This window comes from Coturnix japonica, chromosome 2, assembly GCF_054131305.1.
Source record: "Coturnix japonica strain WE chromosome 2, WE-NBRP24, whole genome shotgun sequence".
NCBI classification, from domain to species: Eukaryota; Metazoa; Chordata; class Aves; order Galliformes; family Phasianidae; genus Coturnix; species Coturnix japonica.
Window position 1 is genome coordinate 100,810,449 of NC_140664.1, and position 22,908 is coordinate 100,833,356.

The window sequence follows — 22,908 nt, forward strand, 5'->3', positions numbered from 1 at the left end:
TCAACTGATTGTAAGAGTAAAGAATTCGGTGGAATTTGTGTCCAGTGTGGGAAGTAAAGTTGTGTACTTGGTACAGAAGAATGTTATGAAGAACTGAGGACTGATGAATGAAATTTCCTACCATCACATAATCTTCAGCGGCAGATGAATTTCAATAAAGCAGTTGAAGGTGAGCGGGGAAGAGAATTATTGGCATTACAGGTTTGGAGTGTCAACCCGGGAATATCTCATTAAGCTTGAGGTTCATCCAGCGCCATGTCTACGATTCTATGAAAGGCATCCTCCACTAAGTCCAAATTGTGGGGAGCAGTACTCCTTGCAGCACCATCAGTTGTTGCCTTTCTTCTTTTCCTCTCCTGACAGACAGAGCAACTTGACTTTAAAGCTTTGCCATGTGCTCAGCATGGCCCAGGGAATGCTCTTCTGTGGCTGAATTTAGTTTCTTTCTGCTAAGAATCCCTGAACCAACTTGTAGTGAGTGTATCTGCTGCCTGCATTGCAAAAGCAGAAATTGAATGGGGAATGGGAAGTTCTCCTTCACTGCTGTTCGTGATGTTCCAATTTTGGATTAGCAGCAGCAAGCTGCTTCTCTTGTGGGATCATTTTTATCCTGCAGGAAAAGCCATGAGGGCCATCTGTAGAGGAAAATGAGCAGTTTGCAATATGTTACATCTGTAAACGAACAAACTATTCCAGACACTGTGTTTATATACATACTACAGTGTAATTGAGTCTAACTGCAGAACACAACTTGCAGTTGCAGTTCCCTGAAGCTCGTAGTCAATGTGGTTTTGCAGTGGGGATAGTGAGTAATTATCATTTCAAATGTATTTTTTGTATGATCAGAAGAGAATGGAAGGTTTAACACAGTAAATCCTCAGCTCAAGGAGACTTTGCTGACTTTTTTCCTTATCAAGAGGGACCCTGGCACCACTTAATGCTTTTTTTGGCTGTATTGAGTTTTAAGTGAAAGATTTAGACAGGTGTTATTAAGGAAACAACGCTGCGGGAAAGAGGGCAACTGAGAGGCTGGCAGTTGCAGTGTGTCAGGACGCTGATGAGTCTGTCTTGCACGCTGTTCCCAACAGAACATGTTCTGTTACCATGTTAAAACTCTCTGCTGTATTAGAAAGCATCATTTCTATGAACAGAAGCCTTCCATGAGCTGGCCTTGCTTGGGGAGATGCAAACACCTTTCGACTGAGGCAAATCCAGTCAGTGTACATAAAGCTGGCTCTTGTTGATTCTCTGCCTACTTCCTGAAGAAGTTATTTTGTTCTCTCATCTCTTCAGTCTCCTATCTTTTATGTTAATGACTTTGCTCCTTCGTATTACAACAATGGGATGACAGTGGAAACATTTAGAAGAGATGACTTCAGCTATGTTTTAAAAGGATCAAAGGATCTTAATGGCATATGCTTTAACTGCTGATCCTAATAGATGCTTTGTGTTACACCGCATGAATTTGACTTCACTGGGATCCATTGAAGAGCGTGCAGACATGAGCACAGTTGAGTATCTCTCAGTGCTCCAGGTATTGTGGAGTTTTCCCTTCCTTTAAATGAAGTCATTTGTATAGGCACAGTACACTTCTGTACGTTGTTCTGTCATACGTTAGATGTCTTAATGTCTTTTCTGTGACTTTCCATTATCCTTTATAATTGAACCAACTGATTCTATGGTAATGAGTCCTTTTGAACTGTCAGTGTGTGTATATTTCCATTTGCACCGCTGGCACGTTGTTCTGAACCTTCTCCCCTTCTGTCCAAGTAAATTACTTACACTATCAGATCTGTCTCATTGTTCACAGTATCACTGCAGTGGATATTCCAGATACTCCTTGCTTACTGAGTCTATAATGACTGCCCATTTTGCTCAGGGATCTTTCAAAATTTGATAGCTGTAACGTTAGTACTAATTAATTGTTGTAAGAGTCAGAATCAAAAGGAGGGAGAAAGAAATAGTATTTTTAATTGCACAAGCTACCCTGTGGAGGGTCTAGCTAACCTATTGGCTTTTCATTATACAGTAATTTATATTCAAATTAATTTTAACAGCCAGCATTTTGTCTGTATTAGCTGTGATCGTTTAAACTTTTGCAGCAATATATATGGTAGCTGGTGTTGACGAGAATTAAGTTTTAATACTGACAGGAGAGGAATCTTGCACGGTGATGAGAGATGTGGCTGATAACCACGACTCTGAGAGTTTAGCACAAAGATAAGTAGATGAGCTTTCATGTTTTAGATAGTACTGAATGATAGTGAGTAGTTTGCGGAGATGTACAGAGAATGGCCAGGAGGCAGCGGTCACTGATACAACAAGGACATTTCGATTAGGCATAGGGGAAAAATACTCCAGTGTAAGATCAGTCAAAAAAGGTAACGGGTTACAGAAAACCCTACACTGTGGAAAAAGATAATGTTGCTGTACAGAGTGAATGGAGGGCAACGAACGCTGTTTGTGGCTGATTTCTAGTTTACAATCAACGGTAAAATATTCACAATAAAGACAGATTTCCTTTCTGTAGAATTGCTCTGGGCTTTTGCTTACCTGTCTTCAACCCTCGGCCAAGCCAAAGTTCCTAGCAAGTTCCAGGATGACCACATGGAATATTATTTAACCAGTTTGCTGAATCAAGGCTTAATGATCAGTGTGAGCTCTCATATTTGCTGATATGAAGAAAGCTTATTCTCCAATCACACAGATAAATAAGAATAACAGAATCACAAAATGACCTGGGTTGGAAGGGACCTCAAGGATCCTGTAGTTCCAACCCCTCTTCCTGACAGGGCCACCAAACATACACATTTACTAGATCAGGTTGCCCAGGGCCCTGTCCAACCTGGCCTTGAACACCTCCAAGGACGGGGCATCCACAACCTCCCTGGGCAGCCTGTTCCAGGGCCTAACCACTCTCCTAGTGAAGAACTTCCCCCTAACATCCAACCTAAATCTTCCCTCTTTTAACTTAAAACCATTTCCCCGTGTCCTGCTATTATCAGCCCTTTCGAAAAGTTTACTCCCCTCCTGGGAGTAAGTTCCCTTCAGGTACTGAAAGGCTGCAATGAGGTCACCCCGCAACCTTCTCTTCTCCAGGCTGAACAAACCCAACTCCCTCAGCCTGTCCTCATAGGGGAGGTGCTCCAGCCCCCTGATCATCTTCGTGGCCCTCCTCTGGACCCTTTCCAAAATCTCCATGTCTTTTTAGTACTGAGGAAGAAGGAATTCACAATAATGTGTAAGAAGGAATTCACAATAATGGAAGTCTTGGAGCCAGCATGGTAGTTCAGTGAGACTGGGAATTCCCAATCATGTAAATTTTCTTAGAGAAAAGTGATAGCTGATGTCAGTTGGTATCATTCCCTGGAGGGAACAGTAATCTGTGTTCTGCTGGAGTTGAGCATGAAAATAATCAGAGGGAACTTGTAAAAGCTTTTCTACCCAGAGACCCATTATAATGTCACCCTTTTCTATAAATCTTGCTGATACACTATTTTGTGCAACCTGGTCTTGCATTGTAATGGAAGGTACCATAGAAGCACTCAAAATTTTCAAACCCTGAGGAACGTGTGTTTGAAGCCAACGGGTGTATTTAGTGTGAGCTTGGGTCAGGCCCCAATAGGCAGCACTGAAGTACTCCAACGTCCTGTGCCTAATGATCATTTTTCATGTGTCGCCAGTGATAAAGTACGCAGGGAAAAAGCAGGATCACTCAGGGAATGATATTACTAAAGCTGCTTACTTGAAATTACTGGATTATTTTCTTGCTGACTTCCATGAAACTCTTCCACTGGCTGTTTAGTCTGTGTGGGAGTGAAATTTGGTTAGTATACAATCATGCACTGTTTTTCTGTTTTCAAGTGGAAATAAAAGGCAACATAGCAATGAACTGGAAACTGCAGTAGTCTGTGACCAGATCCCTTTGTTTGCTTACTTTCGTAGCTATGCTATTACCTTCCTTTCACAGATACAGCTCTTAATCAGTAAATATTTAAGCCATATGGACATTGAAAGAAGTTCGTAATCAAGTCAAAAAGGAAGAGTTGGTAGCAAAGAAAATGGAATACAATTTATTCCTTCTGTATGTAGTTAATTGAAAAGGGGGAGGGGGAGGAAGCTCTTACAGAATATAACTTGCATCTGTTTACGTAAAATAGTACTTTTTTTAACCACTTTCAGTGGGTACAAAAGCTGTTTTCCAGGCTCCCAACTTCCTGGTAACATGACATCAGAACAGCAGCCTAAACTGGTGATTATATTAAGCGAATACAATGGGACAAATGAATAAGTCTGTAGCTTGATCTTTTCCATTGATAAATTTAGAACTTGTAAAAGCTGAAGTAATAGTTGTAGTGATAAAAAGAAATGTAATTTTATACTTAACCACCAGTCCAAAAAAACAGTGTATAATTATTGTGGGAGGAAGAAGAATACGTATCTCCTCACTGCTACTTTTTTCCTTCTCTTTAGCATTGAAGTAATCTGTTTTAATTAAATCACCAACCTATTTCTGCACAAAAGATGACATTTCATTAATGATATAAGATGTGCATGAAACAGATTTAACCCAATTTTCAAATGCATTTCAATTTGGAAAGGGCAGCATGTAAAAATTTCTTGTAAATGTGTGGGATGAGCTTGTTGAGCTTGTTAGCATCTTTCTGAAGGAGATGGGATTGTAGTATGATGAATAATTAAACAATAATGGATATACAAACTTCTGACATTGTATGTCAAGAATATATTGTAAACAGTATGAAAACATGCAGATATATATATATGCATATACAGTTGTCTCTGCAATTTTAAGCTAAATATGATCATTCAGTGGCTTTTTGAAGTAACTGCTGTCATAATTTGTTTCCTATTTGAAATAAAAAAAATAAAAAGGAAAAAAAAGCCTGCAAAAAGGACGCTGGTCTCCTAACCATGGTTTTATCATTACATTCAGCAGCACTTTTTCCATACGCTTATTTTGATGCTTAGCAGCAGTATCATATCAGGTCCTTGTTGCATGCGGGACTTTGCTCCTCAACATAGGATTTTATCAGTAGTGCTGATAAGCCACAGCCCAGTTCCCCTGTGCTTGCCATTGCTTCCAGGCTAGGACTGTGATCTTGCCATCAAACAAGAGAACTGATCCAGCACGGAATGTTGTTCCCCACTCCATAAAAGACTTGGTGATGTTGGGTCATGTGGTGTTGAGAGCCTTAGCTGAAAATACATGAGAAGTAAAATTATCGTGCAGGATGTGGTGTAGAATTTGGATATTTTGTTTGCGCTTAATAAAGTAGTCTAATGCTGTTCCTTTTTTCACATAGGTTTGCTTTTTATTTCCTGGTGGGAAATCCATTGGAACACAGTGCAGGTGGCAGCATTTGTAGGTGATTGGGGAGGCCTGAAGTGGGCTGATGTGATCTTAGTCTGTCAGGCACTATCATGATGCTGTCTCACATTTCAAAAGCCAGTTTTACATTAAAGAAATTCACCTGTATGTCTTGAGCTGGATAGGGTGGTTGGAGGCCATCCACTTGACTTTAAAACAGACTGAAACCAACAAGTGTGTGTTGGGGGTGGGGTGGAATGGAATGGAATTCACAACAGGTTGTGGCTGTATGGTAAGGTCTGGGTAGATATGAACAGGTTTGAGAAACTGTTCACTGTTAATGTACCTTTCCCTTATCTGCAAGGAGAACAGATCAGCTGTCTCATCGTTCAGACTTGAATTCATGAAGTTTATTTGCATTTCCTAGATCTCCATGCTACATTGCCAAGTCTGCTTACTCTGAATTTAGAAACGCTGTTCCAATTTTACCATCATAATTCATGGGGAAAATGGATATCACAAATTTGCCCTCTGGAAAGGTGACTTCGATTTTTTGCTGCTCATATGAATGGAGGAGGGAGGACAGCTGGATTGAAGGCACTAAGCCTTGTGTTAGGAGACAGCTTTTTAGGGGTCAGATTGGGAAGTTCAGAACAAGTGAGTAAATTAAAGTGTTCCTGTATTCCTTGTTGATGTAAAAACTATTGAGTAGTAATTTCTTGTTGTGTGTTGCTTATTTTTTTTTCCTCTGTGCTTCTGTTTGAGCAAAAGCTCAAGCTGCAAGATTTGTGGTGCTGCTGGCATTTGTAAAGAAATAATGGTCACAGGTTGATGCTACTTCAGCCTTTTGTGTTCACATTAATAGAGGTTCCTGACCCAAAGGAACTGACAGTGTATAGCAACAAGATTTGCCAGCATAAATACCCTGCCCTACTGCATGGGCCATCAATCCAATTGACTAGCTCAAGAATGGAGGGAAGCACTGTTCAGCAATAAGTGCAGAAATAGAGAGTGAAATGTATCTTGGAAATTGAAGTCAATATGAAAAGGGCCTTCAAATGGATTTACACAAAGTTCGTGTAAGGTGAAGTGTGTGCTTTTTAGATGGAGTATGGAGGAATAGAAACAGATTGCAGGAGTGCTGAACAAATTTAATTAAGCCTTGGAATGAGGCATTCTCAGGAGAAATTCAGAATTACCTCCATGTCTGCCCGTTTGCCTGAGGAAACGTGGCACTGAGAGCAGGAACAGAGCTGTAAGCCGAGGTCACAGTTCACCCTGTGAAGTTCATGGCCATGCTGGAAAGTTTCACTATGAATTTAGCTTATTTTGAAATATAAAGGATGATTTGTGTCTTTCTTCCATGGATTTTTTTTTCCCCCCATTTTGATCAGGATCTTGTTCACAATGATATGTTCTCATATAGGCTAGCAGAGCATCTGCTGACTTCTGCATGGACAAAAGGGTTGTACGTGCCTGCAGTGTTCTTAATGGACCTTTTCTCTCTTTACAGGAAAAGGAATGAAGAAAATGAGCAACATCTATGAATCAGCAGCTAATACCCTGGGAATCTTTAACAGCCCATGCCTGACAAAAGTGGAGCTGCGGGTTGCATGCAAAGGCATATCAGACAGGGATGCCCTCTCAAAACCAGACCCTTGTGTCATCCTTAAGATGCAGTCACATGGTCAGTGGTTTGAGGTGAGTGTTTAATACAGTTTAAAAAAAAAAAAAAAAGACTTTTTGGATGCTTTTTTTTTTTTTTCTGAACCAAGACAAAATTCATGTATCAAGAGTAATAGAGAGAAGAAGCAGTTGGAACCCTGTGGCAAAATTTTGTAAGATAGAAGGTAGATTTTCCATTAACTCTAACACTCTTTGAATCAAATTCTTAATGATACTTTGAACTTCTCTTTGGAGTCTGTATTAAAAATGAAGATGATTAAAGAATATAGCATCATAAAACTTTTCCCTCTAGGCACTCTTGTTTCATAGAAGCTATATAATAGCGGAGATAATGATAGTGACCATTATAAAATGCTTTCCAATCTTAAGAAGTAAAGTGCTGTGGAAGAGAGGAGTGTTTATTATTAGTTGGCAAGGAACTCAGTGACGGTAGTTTGGCAAATTTTGAGTGTTGACGTTGGGTCTGCAGTTGAAGTTAAAGATAGGAGCTAATTCACAAGTTTTCATTGTATTTTGGATTGCACATTTCATTAGAAAAAAAAACCATGAAGTAGGATTTTAATCTTAAAAACCATTTGAATAGTAAATAGAAACGACGTTGTAGAAACATACCTATTGTTAATGAAGAACGTTAAACTGAGTGTTAGATTTTAAATGAACCTGTTCTAGTTATTCCAACAGTATAGTTTTGCTCTGTGGATGTCTGAGGTCTTTCCTTTGCAGGGTCAGAACCAGGAGAGGAAATTTTTGAATTTTTTATTAAATTTAATTTTTTTTTTAATTGTAGGTTTGCTCTTTTATTAGCTTCTTGTTGTGGATGCATTAGATAGGTTTATGGTAGAAAATCACTCTGTAAGTAAAAATAATCATCCCTGTGCTTCAAAATCAGTATCTTCCTGTAGTTGAAACGTAAGTTGATATACTAGCAAAAACAGAAAGGCATTCTAGCTAACCATGCAGAAAGGAGCATTTAGCTACGTTGTATGTAATTGTTGAAGTCAGAGTAATTGACTATGTTTGGATTAAAGGTCAGACTAAATGAATACACGTGCTTGGAAAGAACAGATCCAGCCCTTATGGGCCATTTCAGTTTTGTGAATAAATTTGAGTACATTTCACACAGTTTTCTGTGGCCAGTTATGTGCAGAGTAAGTAGGTTTAAGTGACGTATTCTCATGTTCTAATTGAGATCATTTTTATTTAATGCAGGTTTTAATTTGAAAAGTGATTGTCTGAATGGAGAAATCCAGTGAACCGATCTGCTCACTGATATGACTCTCATCTTATGGCAGTTGCTCCTACTGTCTAATGAAAGTCCAGGATATTCATTTTAGTATGAACAAAAAGATTTTATTAGTTCACGTTCCTGTCGGTGCTGCGGAGATGATACAGCTCTGATGTGATGAGCCATTTCCTATTCTGGCCCCCACATTCTCAACAACGTTTTTAATTAAGTTCCAATTGCTGAGTTAAATTGAGCAGAGTCACTCAGGTATAGCTGAAGACATAATTTGGCTGGAAGAATCTTCTGCTGATGTCAATCAGTGATCCAGCAAGATCTCAGTCTGTAGACAGGCTAGTAATTAAAAAATAAATAAATAAAATGTCTAATTACTATTACAATGAATCTATTCAGCATAGAAATTGCTGAATGACAATACAAAAAGGATTGGAACTTACAACTTTTGTATCTCTGGGTTTAAAGACTTCATGAAGAAGTCCTAAATTTCCAAATAGCTGAAAGTCCTTGTAGTTTGGATGTCTTTGAGCAGGTTGTAGCAAAATCCAGTGTTACTGAAATGTGCACACTGACCACATATTATGGCTACGTTGAGGATTTCTGAACAGGAAGCAGCTGGGTTGAAGATGTTTGAAATACAGGCTGTGGTTTCACTGGTTGTTCTCTTGCAAATAGGTGCTTTGGAAGAGTATGAGAGGTGCTGATGTCTGCCTGTACATCCTGTGGTGGGCCAGAGGCAGCTGAAGCTGGTGGGCTTTAGCCGTTGAGATTGCATTGTCTGTGCAATTACAGTTGCTAGAAAGTATTGTGTCCACTCTATCTATGCAGATTGTGTATAGAATAGAATAGGCTTTCTGAAAGTGAAGAATCTGTGTCTGGAAAAATTAGGATAAAACACGGCAGCCCGTCCATGTAGGGGGGGAGAGGGCTTTTTGGTTGTGTTCTACCATATGTGCGTATGTGTTTGTGTAAATTGTGCCTTCCAGACATTTAAGTATAAAATCCAAATATCTGTACTGTTAGGGTATATTTATTATATGGCTAGAGATTTATGTATATTTAAACATGGTCGGTTTTCTGTCTTCTCTGTAGCTGTGAAACCACTAGGAACACATGCAGGACACAGGTACTAAAGGCAGTCTCAGCGTTGTCCTCAGTTCTGGCACAGATGTGCTTGCTGTGTTTTTTTTTTCTGTCTGCTAGATACTACTTTACAAATTAACACAAACATGCACACACACACCATTCACACATCTCCCTCCATGCATATCTCTGAGTTTGCATATTCATATTGTCTGGAAAGCACTGTCTCCTCCAGTGAAGGATTAAAACGATATATCACATCTCACTGAAAAATTGTAAATCTGCTCTTTCTCTAGCATAAATTTTCATTTTTAGTCTGAGATGATATGTCAGAATTTAAGGTTACACTATCTGTTTATGCTAAAGACAATTTGGTGGTCCAGGGCTGAATTTTGGCTCTCCTGAGCCTTAGTTCTAGGCAGGTATAGTTCCAGAATAACTAAATACTACTTTTTTTGTTTTTGTCTTTTTAAGTGTTTGCTCAGGAGAGTCATTTGCTGGCTATTTTCCAATATTAATTTAAATTTAATTACTGCACTAAGCTTCGGGATGGTGAATAACAGGATGGGGTACTGGAGTCAGGCAAAAGTGTATGATGGTAAGCTCTTCTCCTGAAATCACTATAGTACCCACCTGTGGTGTGAATGTGTTTTAAATAATAAGTGTTAATTGCATATAGTACTGCAGTCTTCATCCAAGATGTACTAGCACTGAAATTATCACTAAATTATTATTCCTGAGAAAGTAACTTGGCTTGGTTCATGGGTTATCATCTTAATCTGGCAGGCACTGAAAGTCAAAGACATTTTTGAGCTGTGTCTGGTCATATGAGACTTAAATGAGATCAGGAGGTATAATGCAACTTGACGTACCCGGGTGGAAAGTGTCATTTGTGACTACGAAAAATGAAGAGCGGCTCTGGACAACAGCCATGTCTGGAAGTCAGGTACGATTTCCAGTATCTGTGTTCTTAGAGCATTCAGCAGGTGGGGCTTAGGAGATCTGCTGCCTTGTGTATTTGAACAGCCAGCAGGCATTCTTGCTTTTTTTCCTCTGAGTTTTTTATAACACTTGAAGTAGATAGGAAATAAAACAGCACTGAAGGCAGCATGCAGTTGCTGAAAATCACATTGGTAGAATGGGGCTACCTTTTTTGGACAGATAGGTTTGTTTACCTATGGATTTATTTAATTTTTTTTTCTGTGTAAATGTCGATTGAAGTCACAAATTCAAAGAAATTCAGTGAATTTATTTTTCATTTTGGTGTTTCTAAAATTTGATTTGGAGGATCAGCTTGATTTGATTTGTTTTTTACAATTTTTATTTTTCCCCCAAAGGGTTTATTCTGTGCTTTGAACACTGATCCGTAACACTTATATGGACCTTTGTATAAATAGGCAGTAGAGACCAGTTAGCTTGGAAATGCATTGAACGTGTGAAATACCAGTGGAGCCTACTGAGTATCTACTTGGGGATCTAGCTGCAGGAAGGGCTCTCTTGTTATTCATTCTTACTCGCTTTTCCCCTCAGTTTTCCTTAATTCAAATATCCTTCTCCTTCGTCCTCCTCTACCTCCTCATGTTCCAATCTCCGTTCCAAGCAGCTGCTGCCTCCTCTTGCTGCTCTGTGTATTGGAGAATGGGGGAGGTTCGCTTCCCTGCATGGGGAAGGGAGCTTAAGAGAAGACCTGGGGACAGACTTCTGTTACTCATTTCCATAGATACACTTCTGTTACCCATCTGTGGCTGTCACAGCCCACCGCAAAAGCCAACGAGCCATGAAATAGAGGAGTCTGTGGGTTGACATGTTCCATGACTCTTCCGAAATGTTCCAAAATAACTACAAAAGCACTGTGAAGAGCATGCATATATAAACCCTTATGCATTCATTTGGTGTTTTGTATCCATCTTTTTCTGTTCATCAGTATGGACAGAGTAATAGATCAAGTGTTAGGATGGAATTGGAAGTTTCTTTATCAGAAAGAAGAACCATCAGCAGTAGCCACATAGTCATTGTCAAGGCCTCTCTCACTCCTGTCTCACATGTACTGGTTGGTGATGGTAAAGAAGTGTGTGAGATCAGGGAAATGTGAAATTATCTTTCCAGTTTGCTCTGCCAGCCCCAAGTCATCAGCTCTGTGACTTCTTAAATGTCTTTGTAACTAAAAGACAAGGGTAGATTTAATGTCCATAACTCTATTCAAGTGATTTTTTTATTATTAATTGAAGAAATAAACTTTCACAATATCCTGGGCCATAGGGTTGAGCAGTTGTTGGATAAAATAATAGTTCTTCTGTACTTTGAGACTGCCACTTGCTGATCCCTTTTAAGTGTTTTGTAACTGTGTTGGAGAAGATGCTGTGAAAACCTTTTTCATGTAATCAGTGCAGTTTGGGATTTTAGTCTTCTGATTTGACCGTTACTGGGTAGAAATTGCAACTGGTATATTGTATATTGCGAAGGCTACGTATATCTATCTTATCAAGGAATAGTTTGGATGGTTGTTTTAATGATGTTTATTTCAGAATATTTCAGAGAGGCAATGCCAACATCTACTTCCTTATTCCCAGAAGGATCTTCAATGAGTAATTCAGGATTTGTCCTCTGCTTTAAAGAGCTGTGAGCCATAACAGAGTTGGCTTATCAAATATTTGATTGTTTTGGGGGTTTTTCTTAAATGTTAGTCAATGCTAGAGCATCTTCTGGATATTCTTTTTCCATTTTAATGTTAGAATTTCAACTTTAACTGACATACTGTGCAAAATTAATCATAAGTTTGAGGTAACAGTAAGATGAACATACCAGTTTATGAAGATTTTGCTCTGGCCAAAAAAAAGGAAGTGTCATGGAATTCTGGTTGGATGTTTTGTATCGGATCATGGAGATAGCAGGGTGCTTTCACACTGTAGCTGTCATGAAATTACCTTCTGCTGGCACAAAGAAACTTAAGATTTGCACTCTAGGTTTTCTTCTCTTCCAGGTATAAGATGGGTCTGGTATTTGAATATGCTACCTGCATTTTCTCCAACCAAAATTCTGATCAAAGTTTTTAGTGATCTATTTCAGACTTATTAAAAATACTTTTTGAATCAGTGGTAGCTTGCTTGTGAAAGCCAATGTGAAAGAAATGAATCTTTAACTGAAATGATCAAGATCTTCAGACCATAATCAGAAAAAAGGGCAGTGAGATTCTTTTCAAGCAAGGCAGCATGTGGCCAAGGCCCTACCATGTGTGACTTGGAACTGACAGTCTGTAGCTGACTGTCCCCAGCTGCCCAGGCATCTTCAGAGCACTTCGTTTTGCATGAAGGTCTGGGCCTGCACCTCTTGCAGGTGTTACTCATCTTTTTACTTAAGTAGAAGAAATTGCGTCACTCCTTCTGCATGTTTTCCAAAGAATATTCCTAGAAGTTAGTGCTTAAGAGATTCTTATGTGCCATGAGAGCCATGTTGTTCTGACTCCTCAGTGGAAAGATGTAAGCTTTATTTATTCTGTAACAGTGTGCCTGAAAGCATGGCTTTATGGCTTATTGCATATTCATAATTCAGTATTGTTCTTTCTGCTTTTTTAAGTGTATGTTGGTGCTAATGAAAGCTTCTTTGCTTAGGACTATTTTGTAACCTCCACTGCTGCCAAAATTTGCTTTTGGCTTCTGTTTTCTGCTGCTGGTAAACTTGCCTGAAGTCACTTTTACCATACGGAAAGACAGTCAGCTCATCTTTTTCAAACACCACTGGAAGTCTGCAGGGTCAGGCTGCAGGCTAATTGAATATTTTATTTCAGTCTACTCCCAGCCTGAAATAATCTCATTGGATATTTTATGTTCCAAGTCTTAATATTTTGGAAGCCTCCTCTGTTCCATGGGTCTGTCTGTTGAAGAGCTCCTGTCATTAACTCTTTCAGGAAAAAGAGGTGTGGTTTTTTTTCATGTGGGTACAGTTTTGTTCTACAACAGTTTGAGGAGAGGAGAGCGCTGATTCCCTTTAATTCTTAACCTGACATGCATACTTAAAAAGGACAGGCTTGAAAAGACCATTTTATTATAGTAAAGACAGGTGGGAATCTTCTGTGCAGTTTTCCCTCCTATCGTAAAGAACATATCTCATATTATTTCTGTTTAGCTCCTAATGCTTTGAGTACATTTCTGTGAATGTCTACACATAAACTTATGGCCTGGAATTACATTTTATTGTAGCCTTTTTTTTTCGTTAAAGAAACACAACTTTCTTCGTTTACCAAGTCTTTCCCAGCTTGTTATGCAAGGTCTGAAAACGGAAGGTTGTAAATCTTTTGTGTTGTCAAATACTTGATTAAAGTGGGCACTGGGAATTTTTTCCTCCCGTGTCTAGTTTAGAAATATGAACATGAATTAGAATATTACAGCATTAGAAATACAAAGGTTTTGTTGAGATTTTTTTTATACCCGAGGTAGTAGTAAGTGACTATTTATTTTAAATCCATTTTATAGTAATTACTTTTTGCCTTCATTCTTTATCTCACCCATCGCTGCTGCTTTCTCTTTAGCTTTCTCCTCAGCACCTAGACGTAGCCACAGTGCTGCATTTCCTGTCTTTTTACATCATCTAGTCTTGACATTAGAACTCATTTGAATCAGATTGTCTTAACTGAAGTTGAATCTTGTCACTCTGAGTCAATATATGTGATGAAATCTCATAATGTTCCACTAGCTCCATCAGTAATCTCTACCTCTATAGGTGCAGTTTCTGAAACATAATGCAGAGAAAAAGGAAAGAGAAAACATGCACTGTAGAAGTCTGTTTTTGTACTGAGAATAGGTCTGCTTGAGGTGGCTGCTTCCCCTCTAGAAGAATGGTAGGATCATCTCCAGCAGCAGCAGGATGCTGGGTTCTGGCTCTGTCTGCCCAGCTACATTTTTTTCCAAATGCCCTGCCATCACATCATGGCCTAGTGAAGAGATTTTTCTCTCCATTTGCACAAGTGTGGTCTTGGGAAGTCAGCTGGGAGAACTTGTATAAAGCGGTGGTAAAAGCTATGTGATCTCTCCTGGTTCCCATGGCCTTACGCAGAGCCTCTATTGGGAAAATTCACAGTTGGAACCAATTTTCAGGAGCCTTCAGTCTGGTAAATCTGAAAATTCATGGAAATGAAAATGGGACAAACAAAACAGTGGGATCACATGGTCATTTTCTCAAGTTTGGAAATAGTTCCTTGCTTAAAAATCAGTTTACTGTGCTGGCTGAGATGAAAAGCTGAATGCTTTGTACTTATTTACATCCTGTTTCGTCATCCACTGGGCACTAAAAAGGGTCACTTCTTGTGAACAGTTTCTACATAATCATACTGCTGTTGCCATCTTCAATTAGTGCACTACCGTGTGATTGCAAGGAATTCAGTGTTCCTGTCTTTTCATTTGGAACTGTGAAAGAGGGAACTGGGCTAGGTGCTCATTCATGAGATTTGTGTTGCCTTTGCAATCACTTATGTGTTGCTGCTGGTAGAAATGTCTGGAATGATTTTAGGCTGCCTAGAAAGTTTGCTTTCACCTTAACTCACAAGTAATTTGAAATATAGAGAAAGGACTGGGATGAGTTTTTATCTATCTTTGTACATATCGTGTTTCATCAAAACACTATGGCTGACAAAGTATACACTTTATTTAATAAGCTTTTTGAGCCTCGGGAGTAGGGCACTTGAACTGAATGTTCTTCCTGTCTCCAGTTGTGAATATTTCTTGGCAGTTATTGCATTTTCATCAGTATTTCTAGTGATCCTGAGACTTGCTTTTAAGTATTGCCTGTAGCATTGCAATCTACTCAGAAGTACTCAATTAATGCATCACCAACTTTTCACGCATGTTCCCGGATTAGCTATCCGTGGAGGCTGTGACTTGTAAACAGTGTTCTCAGTCATATTAATAGAAGGGGAATTTGCTAATTTTTACTATCAAAACCAGATCAAATCTTTTAGTTTTGTTGTATGAATAAGTTTAGAAAAAAAGGCCATTCACGGTGTTTTCAAAATTACCTTAGGAAGACCCGAGGAAGAAGAAGGCTTTGCAGCACTTGCACTGCTTTGTCAAGACTGGATAACTGGCCTGTTAAAGTCAGTCATGGTTTACATGTCACCAGAATAGACATAAAGCTGTCTCTCACAATGGTAAGGCTAAATACTGATGTATGGTATTTGTTATTTGTAGTCTTCGTATTATACACAAGAATATATGGTCTGGAATTAATCTGGTGGCTTAGTAATACCTGCCTTGTCTTGTCTAGTTGGGAATGATTTTCTTTTACTGCCAGAAGAAATCAGCATAATATTCTCCAAAGTGTGTTTTAGTAATCCCTGATTGCATTAAAAAGGACACTTGAGCTTTTCTGTGTACAAGCATGTAATGATGATCTTTAAGCAGAAAGGTGGTCTCATCAGATAGGGGAGCTTCAGGGAGAGTGGTATCCTTCTTCTAATGTGTCCCTGTAGGGCAGAACAAAATAGTGTGCACAGAGAAGGCAGAGACAGAGGGAAATCTTTTAAACACTGGTTTAAGATAAGACCAAGGTAGAATAATTGATCGCAGTGAAGGATGAGCTTAAGAAAGAACTTGCTTTCTCTTCGTCTCACTCTCTCTTGCTGAGGAATCAAAACAGAGGTGGTAAAATAGAAGCTGGGATGCATTTCCTCATGCAGTGCTGTACTAGGTTGATGAAGATGCAGATCCTTAAAAGAGGTTTTTCAATGGCATTCAGCAAACAAATGTATCTACAGAACTTAAAATGAAAAAAAAAAACAGCAAAAAACAAGTTATTAGAGAAATTCAACTGCTACATGGTAATAAAGTAGCTTTCTGAAGAGGCTGGACAGAATCTCAGCAGCAAACTTGGCTGAATTGCCTTAGAGAGAACTTTGCTGAATTCCAGTTCCAATCTATGAGCTGGGGAGGATGCATTATCGCAGCATCTAACATTAAGCATGTCTGGCTGTTTTGAGTACTCTTTGGCATTAACTGAAAGGAAAAATGCTATGGTTCTGCAGAGAACGAGTCACCACGCTGCCACCAGCAGCTCAGCGTTCAAAGAAATGCGTTTTTGATCCTTTTGCCCACTTTCCCTGCAGTTTAATTATCTATCAATCAGATATGTAATTTTTTAAACTTAGATGAGGAGTGGAAGTCTGCTTTTATCGTGGGCAGGCAGACACACATTTCAGATTGTCTCAGTGATATGTCTGCCTCTCGTGAGCTATTTATTACAGATACACAAACTTCACACATCTCTGGGACAGATTTTAAGCCTGACTTGCCTTTAGTAGTCTGACAGATTGTGATAAACTTACAGGAAACAGGAATCTTCGGAGCCGGTTTGTAAGTAGATAATTCAGTGGATTGATTCGGTACATTAATTCTTAACCCATAGCATCGAAACGGGGCTGAGAGATTGTCAGCAACCTGAATCTCTTCTGCTTTTACAGGGAGGATTTTGTGAGCTTAATATGAGTTGTTTCATGAAGATCCTAGAATGGGAAGAGTAAATAGAAATGGGTAACTGGTTTAGGAAAACAGGCAAATTCACTGTGAATGTTCTATGAATAGTTTTTATTCCAGTATTGAATGACTGCAGATACCAGATTCATTAAGTTGATCTGTTTTAAAACCAGCGCATAATAAGGTACCATGCTGTTGATATGAATTGATGGAGCTTAAGTCTATGCCAAGGAAAATAAAAGCAATTCCATTTGAATAGTTTTTCATCTTCCCACACATCTGAAAGGAGGCTGTGGCGAGGTGGGGGTCGGCCTCTCTGGTAACAGTGATAGGACCGAGAGATGATGGCCTCAAGTTGTGCCAGTGGAGGTTCAGGTTGGATGTTAAGAAAAACATCTCAGAATATTGAGGCACTGGCACAAGCTGCTCACAGAGGTGGTGGAGGCCTTGACTCTGCAGGTATTCAAGAAACATTCAGGTATTGTACTGAGGGACATGTTTTAGTGGGAAGCATTGGTGATAGGTGGATGGTTGGACTGGACCATCTTGGAGGTCTTTTTCAACCTTGGTGATTCTGTGACTCTAATGCAGCGTGTTTTTAAGCTATGCCACTATCAGGCCAGAATATAAATTCTGTGAAATCTGACTGACAAGTGTAGAACTACACTTCCTTATAGATATTATGGCCTTGTCTGTTAACAGGTGTTTGTGGTCTTTACCTGAGTTTTTTTCTTAAAATAAATAAATAAATTAAATAATAATAATTAAATTGATCAGATCGACTTTTTCCTCTCTCTTTGAAATCTTTTATATATAAAAAGGCTGTATTCTAAGCTGAGCAACTTTGCGTCAGCTAACTACATAATGCTGAACTGGGATTTGTTGTATAGTTTGTAGTATTCAATTTGCGTGTAGTACTTGTAAGTGCTCAGAGCAGAATGCAATGCCAGGGTATGTGTTTCTACATCAATTAAACCTCCCATTCTGAATTTATTTTTTAAAAAGGCAGCACTTATTTCATGGTAGTACTTTGTCTCTTTTGAATCTTAGGAGAAAAAGGGACATTTGCCCATCAGTTGATAGCTTGGAGGCCACCTCACTGACTGATTTACTTGGAATGCGGCTTTGCTTTCAGGTGCTTTGCATTTTTCTCTCTGGAAGTTAAGGATGCCTCTTAGTAAAATGTCAGAAGCACAATTTCTTCTCTTGTTCTTTATGTTCTTTGTGTTTTTCCAGAAGAAAATCCTAGAAGGTGACACGTAAACTAGGAAGAGCCTACCTCAGAGTAGTAAAGCAACAGGGTTGTAAGATTTCCTTGTTCCTGGCACACTGGTGGTAAAAGCCACTCCAAAGGCTCTGCTGACAGCAAAGCAAAATGCTTTTGCCAGTCTTCAGTCTACACAGCTGCTGCTCACTAAAAATCTGAGGATGCTGTAGGCAGTCTGTATGTTTCTGTTTCACCTCATTTTTATAATCACAGATACGTGATCTATAGGAAAAAAATGGTATTAAGCCTTTTGTTCTCTAAACATTGGAAAAAAACACCTCATTAGCTTCTTATTGCAACAGCAAGCTTACGCATTCTGTTGATGCAGAACTGGCTGGTGTTGTAGAACTGAGTGCATTATATCACCTCTATATGCTGCTCTAGGGGAACATAACAATGATCACTGAATCTTGTTGTATTTAACTTCAGATGCTCTTTGAGGGCTAATTATTCTGCTTTAGCCTTGCTACATGTGTAAACTTAAAAGCTTATAGTACGTCACTGCCGCACGATCTATAGACTAGATTCAGTAACCTTACAGCCTTGTCTGCCCTCTGGGATACATGTTAGTTCCATCACCAGTAGTGACGTTTGCTGTTTAAAACCATAATTTCACTTCTCCAAGTTTATTTTGCACATACTAGTTGCCACAATTTCCTATTCAGCACACAAAAAAAATCCAATTTAAGGTTCTATGCTTTTGCTTCTCTGTCTGAAGTTCTGGACTTTGTCGTCAGTTCTCATCCAGTGTTTCATGTCTGTTTACAGCTCAGTGCATGCTTAATTCTCTTGAAGGAACTATGCTTGCTTGCTTGCTTTGCTTAATAATATAGATCATGAAATAGTTCCTTTCTCATCTCATTTTTGTATTAAGCTTATTATTTCTTTTGGAAAATCTATCAGTGCGTTTTGTCAGGAGTGTATCTTCTTTCTTTAGGGTAGTGGGTTTTTCCTGACGTTCTCCCTTGTTTAGCACAGCAAAGTCATTTCCAGATTGTTAGAACCATTAAAAAATCTATCTATCTATCTATCTATCTATCTATCTATCTATCTATCTATCTATCTATCTATCTATCTACCCATCTATCTGTCTATGTCTATGTCTATGTCTGTGTCTGTGTCTGTGTCTGTGTCTATGTCTATGTCATCTATATCTATATCTATCTATATCTATATATCTACATCTACATCTACATCTATATCTATATCTATATATTACTTTTTTTCCTCAACAGGAACGTATGGAGATACTCTAAAAATACTGGCAACTAGGGAATCTAACTATGGGGAGTGGGATTTACACTTAGAAGATAAAATTATACATGCAGCTCCAGCTCCTCTCAGAAGTATTATTTGCAGTTCAACTTCCAAGCGATGCTGTGTTCTATTTTACTTCCAGACATTTTTTGCGCAAATTCTGTGTCGTTGTGAACTTGCTGCTCAGCATCAATTTGCATTATTAGCACTGAAAGCAAGGTGCTTGCATGGTTTTTGTGCTTTTAAATTTACTCAGTAGATTTTATTTTTCAGTACTTGTCCAATATCATAAGGATTTAAAGTGACCATGTTGTGACCTTCAGGTGCCTTTGCTTTCCATGGTAATAAGGGTGACTGACTGCAAGTGCAGGTAAAGGGAAAATAACACAGCACAACTCTCTCAACTAGATAGTAATTTGTCTCTGAGACTTTCTTTTATGATGAAACCTTTCCATTTTACAGAGTTAAGAATGACTAGAAACACTGCACTTTAAGGAACATTCAAAAGCCTGAAGTTTTTATTCATAATTCAGGAGAACTGTCAGCAGTTTGTTTGTGTTATTTTTGGGAAGGTAATACTAAGAACCCCAAGGAGTACATGCATCTTTAATAAACTTTGAAACCAGGGAAGCCCTTATTTTTAATACATTTTAATTGTATGTATTGGGAATACATTAAAATAAGTTTCTAGTGCAGTGATAGAGTTCACAGAGTTTACATTGTCGCAGTATGCCTCCTCCTATCTGTGTATCCTCTTTTGAAGCAGCAATGTGCTCTTACCCGCTTTACTGAAGCACAGCTGATGTGGGCTAATTATTTTTTTAGCTCCCTTGCATTGTATCACTCTGTTGCTTCTGCTGATTTCAGCTGGAGTTGGAGGTCAGTCTATTTAAAGAGCACACACTTTTATCTTGATGTCTCTTGTGAAGTGCTGTATAATTTGGCTACTCCTGGGGATCTTTGTGGTAAGAATACATAATTTACTGACCATCTGTCTGCCTTCTCCTTTTCCTTTTATTTCAGCTTTCCCTCTCCTCGTGTGTAAAGGTGGCAGTCATGTAACATGTATGCAGAAGCATTTGGTAAACTGCTAGCCAAGATACATACTGTGTCTAATTAAAAAGTCAGCTTTGTGCAAGTAGTTGCTGTAACTACATTAATCAGAGAATCATAGAATGTCTTGGGTTGGAAGGGACCCCAAGGATCATCAGGTTCCAACCTCCCTGCCACAGGAAGGCTGGTGTGTTGCCCATAACTACTGAAGAGAGATGTCTGTGATGTAATTGATTAGTTATTTCTTTACAGTGAAATATTACCTACAGCTGGTGTTCAAAAGCCCAGGCTAAACCGTACTTTGTGACTAACATTTTTGGGTGGGCAGCTGAGAAGCCAGTCTCTCCCCATATCAAAAATTGCCCAGATGCAGGCCTACTGGAAGTCCTGAATGGTCTGACTGGAGCAGCTCAAGCTGCTGTACGTGTGAGTGGGAGAAAGAGGAAAGCAAGGTAAGGTGGAAAACACATTAATGTAGGAAAACAAACAAACAAACAAACAAACTAAAAACCAACCAGAATGAGTTTGTGTCTAAAGAGAAGAAAGCAAGGAAACTTGAATTTAGGCTGGAAGCTCCCTAGTGAATAAGCTTTTGGAATTGAGATTTGGCTAAAGGATATTCTTGACTCTGAGGGAAGAAAAGCTTTGTTCATGTGGCTTCTTAATTAATGTTCTAAAATAGTTACATCAAACCTGCCCAACACCATCCTCAGTTTTTCTTCTTAATGGGATAACCCAGCTGGACCCAAATCTTGGTGCATAGTTCAGGTGGGATCATACTTCACTGAGGTTTGTAGTTGGATTTGTGTGGGTACTCCTTCCTTTTTGCAGCTGCCTTGCAGTATCTCTCTATAAAAGTAACTTGACATGGTGCACCTGTAAAGTAATATTTCACATGACAGATTCATGTCAGTATAGATGTAATGAATCACCATCACTGCAAAAAGTAATCTCTTAAACCACTACAGGGACCTCATATTCAGCCTCACCAATGAGTTTCATTCTAAAAATATAAGTATGCAAAATCAGAACTAACGTTATTTTTGTTTAGAGATATTTTTTCCCCCCCGATTGTTTGCCACTCTGTTTTCTGTCTTTGTAAACCACTTAGATAGGAGGTCACGGGGCAAGAAGTATACAGAAAGGATATTGGAACCCTTCTCTAGTTCTTCAGGTGCAGTTGCAATGTAAGTAATCATAAAGATGAACTTCTGAGAAGCAGGAACTCTGATACAGCTGAGATGAAGTTGTAGCTTACCCTGCAGTAAAAATTTTTACTCAGAGCAGAGAGAAAAAGATAGCAAGATGTACATGGATTTTAAGAAAATTATTATTTTTTTACGTCTTTTGCTTAGAGAAAATATGAAATGTGGCTTGTCACTTGAGTTAGCCAAGAATATCTTGGTGGAGCTTTTTTCTTTTTCCTTGAAAAAACCAATTATCCAGCAATTTGGAGTGTTTGATTTAGACACTCTTTTTAGAGATCAGCATTCATGGCACATGCTGTGAAGAGCAATTTAAAATTAAATGGCTGCTTTAGACTTTTAAGAGCACCTGGATGTTATTTTAGAAGCAATTGGAACTCTGGGCCAGCACCTTGTAGGGTAATTTAAATGCTTTCCGTGTGTGCACTTTTATTTTTTTCCCCTTTCTTTTTTTCTGTATTTGAGTACTACTTTGTGAGGAATTGATTTGAACAACGCGGTGCTGAGCTCTTCAGATTTTGAAGTGCTTCCAATACCCGATTGTGCTGAGCTGCAGACCATGATCTCCACTTGGTCTTACAAGGCCAGCCATCTTAAGAATATCACTCAGACAAAGAAGTGAATCTGGGCTCTTTGAGTTTATTGAATATATTTTATTTCATGTATTTCTCTATGATTATTCCTGTCTTTGGCTTATGCATAGGAGAAGTTCCTTTGGTCAATAGAAGTCACTTAAAAGTTTTAAAAGAAAATGCGAGCATGTAAAAGTAGTGAATTGCACCACGTCATTTCAGAATTTGAGTAAAGTTTTGTCATCAATAAAATGTTCAGGAATGAAAGGATTCACGAAAAAAACAACAAACAGAACAGTGAAACAGTTCTTCAGTTATATTCTGTACTCCGTTTATGAGCATGATCTTCTCTGTGCCACATATGAGACAGTGGGCTCTTGGGGGATGAGGTGCAGGTGATGGTGTAACTAAGGGTTATCATAACATATAGAGAGATACTAGCTGCACACTTGACCTCAGTTCTGGATGTTGGAGGTGGTATGGGGTAGTGTATGCCAATATAGAAATGTTCTATAGCCTTGAGCTGTGAAACAGTGAAGGTGACGTAAAACCACATCAGCACCTCCCCATATTGGCTGGGTATCTGGCAAGAGGCTGGGGAACAGCTCAGTATACTTTTGCCTTTGGGCTGAGATAAATAAAACATCTTAAGATACGTTAGATTTCACTGGAGTGCGGGGGAGGAGAATGTAAAGTCTGAATATTTTGTTTTCTGTCTGAATCACTAATGTGCTACCAGTCAGTTTAATTAGAATA

General features: G+C 38.9%; 1 protein-coding gene across 3 annotated transcripts in view; it reads left to right on the plus strand.

The window, feature by feature from the left end:
* CPNE4 (copine 4) overlaps positions 1–22,908 on the plus strand; it is a 198,534-nt gene that overhangs the window by 33,877 nt on the left and 141,749 nt on the right. For all 3 annotated transcript variants that reach the window (XM_015854074.3, XM_015854075.3, XM_085538247.1), the window contains exon 2: positions 6,843–7,030. In XM_015854074.3, the coding sequence (XP_015709560.1) occupies positions 6,851–7,030 (180 nt within the window). In that variant the 5' untranslated portion in view covers positions 6,843–6,850. The remainder of the gene's footprint in view (positions 1–6,842; positions 7,031–22,908) is intronic.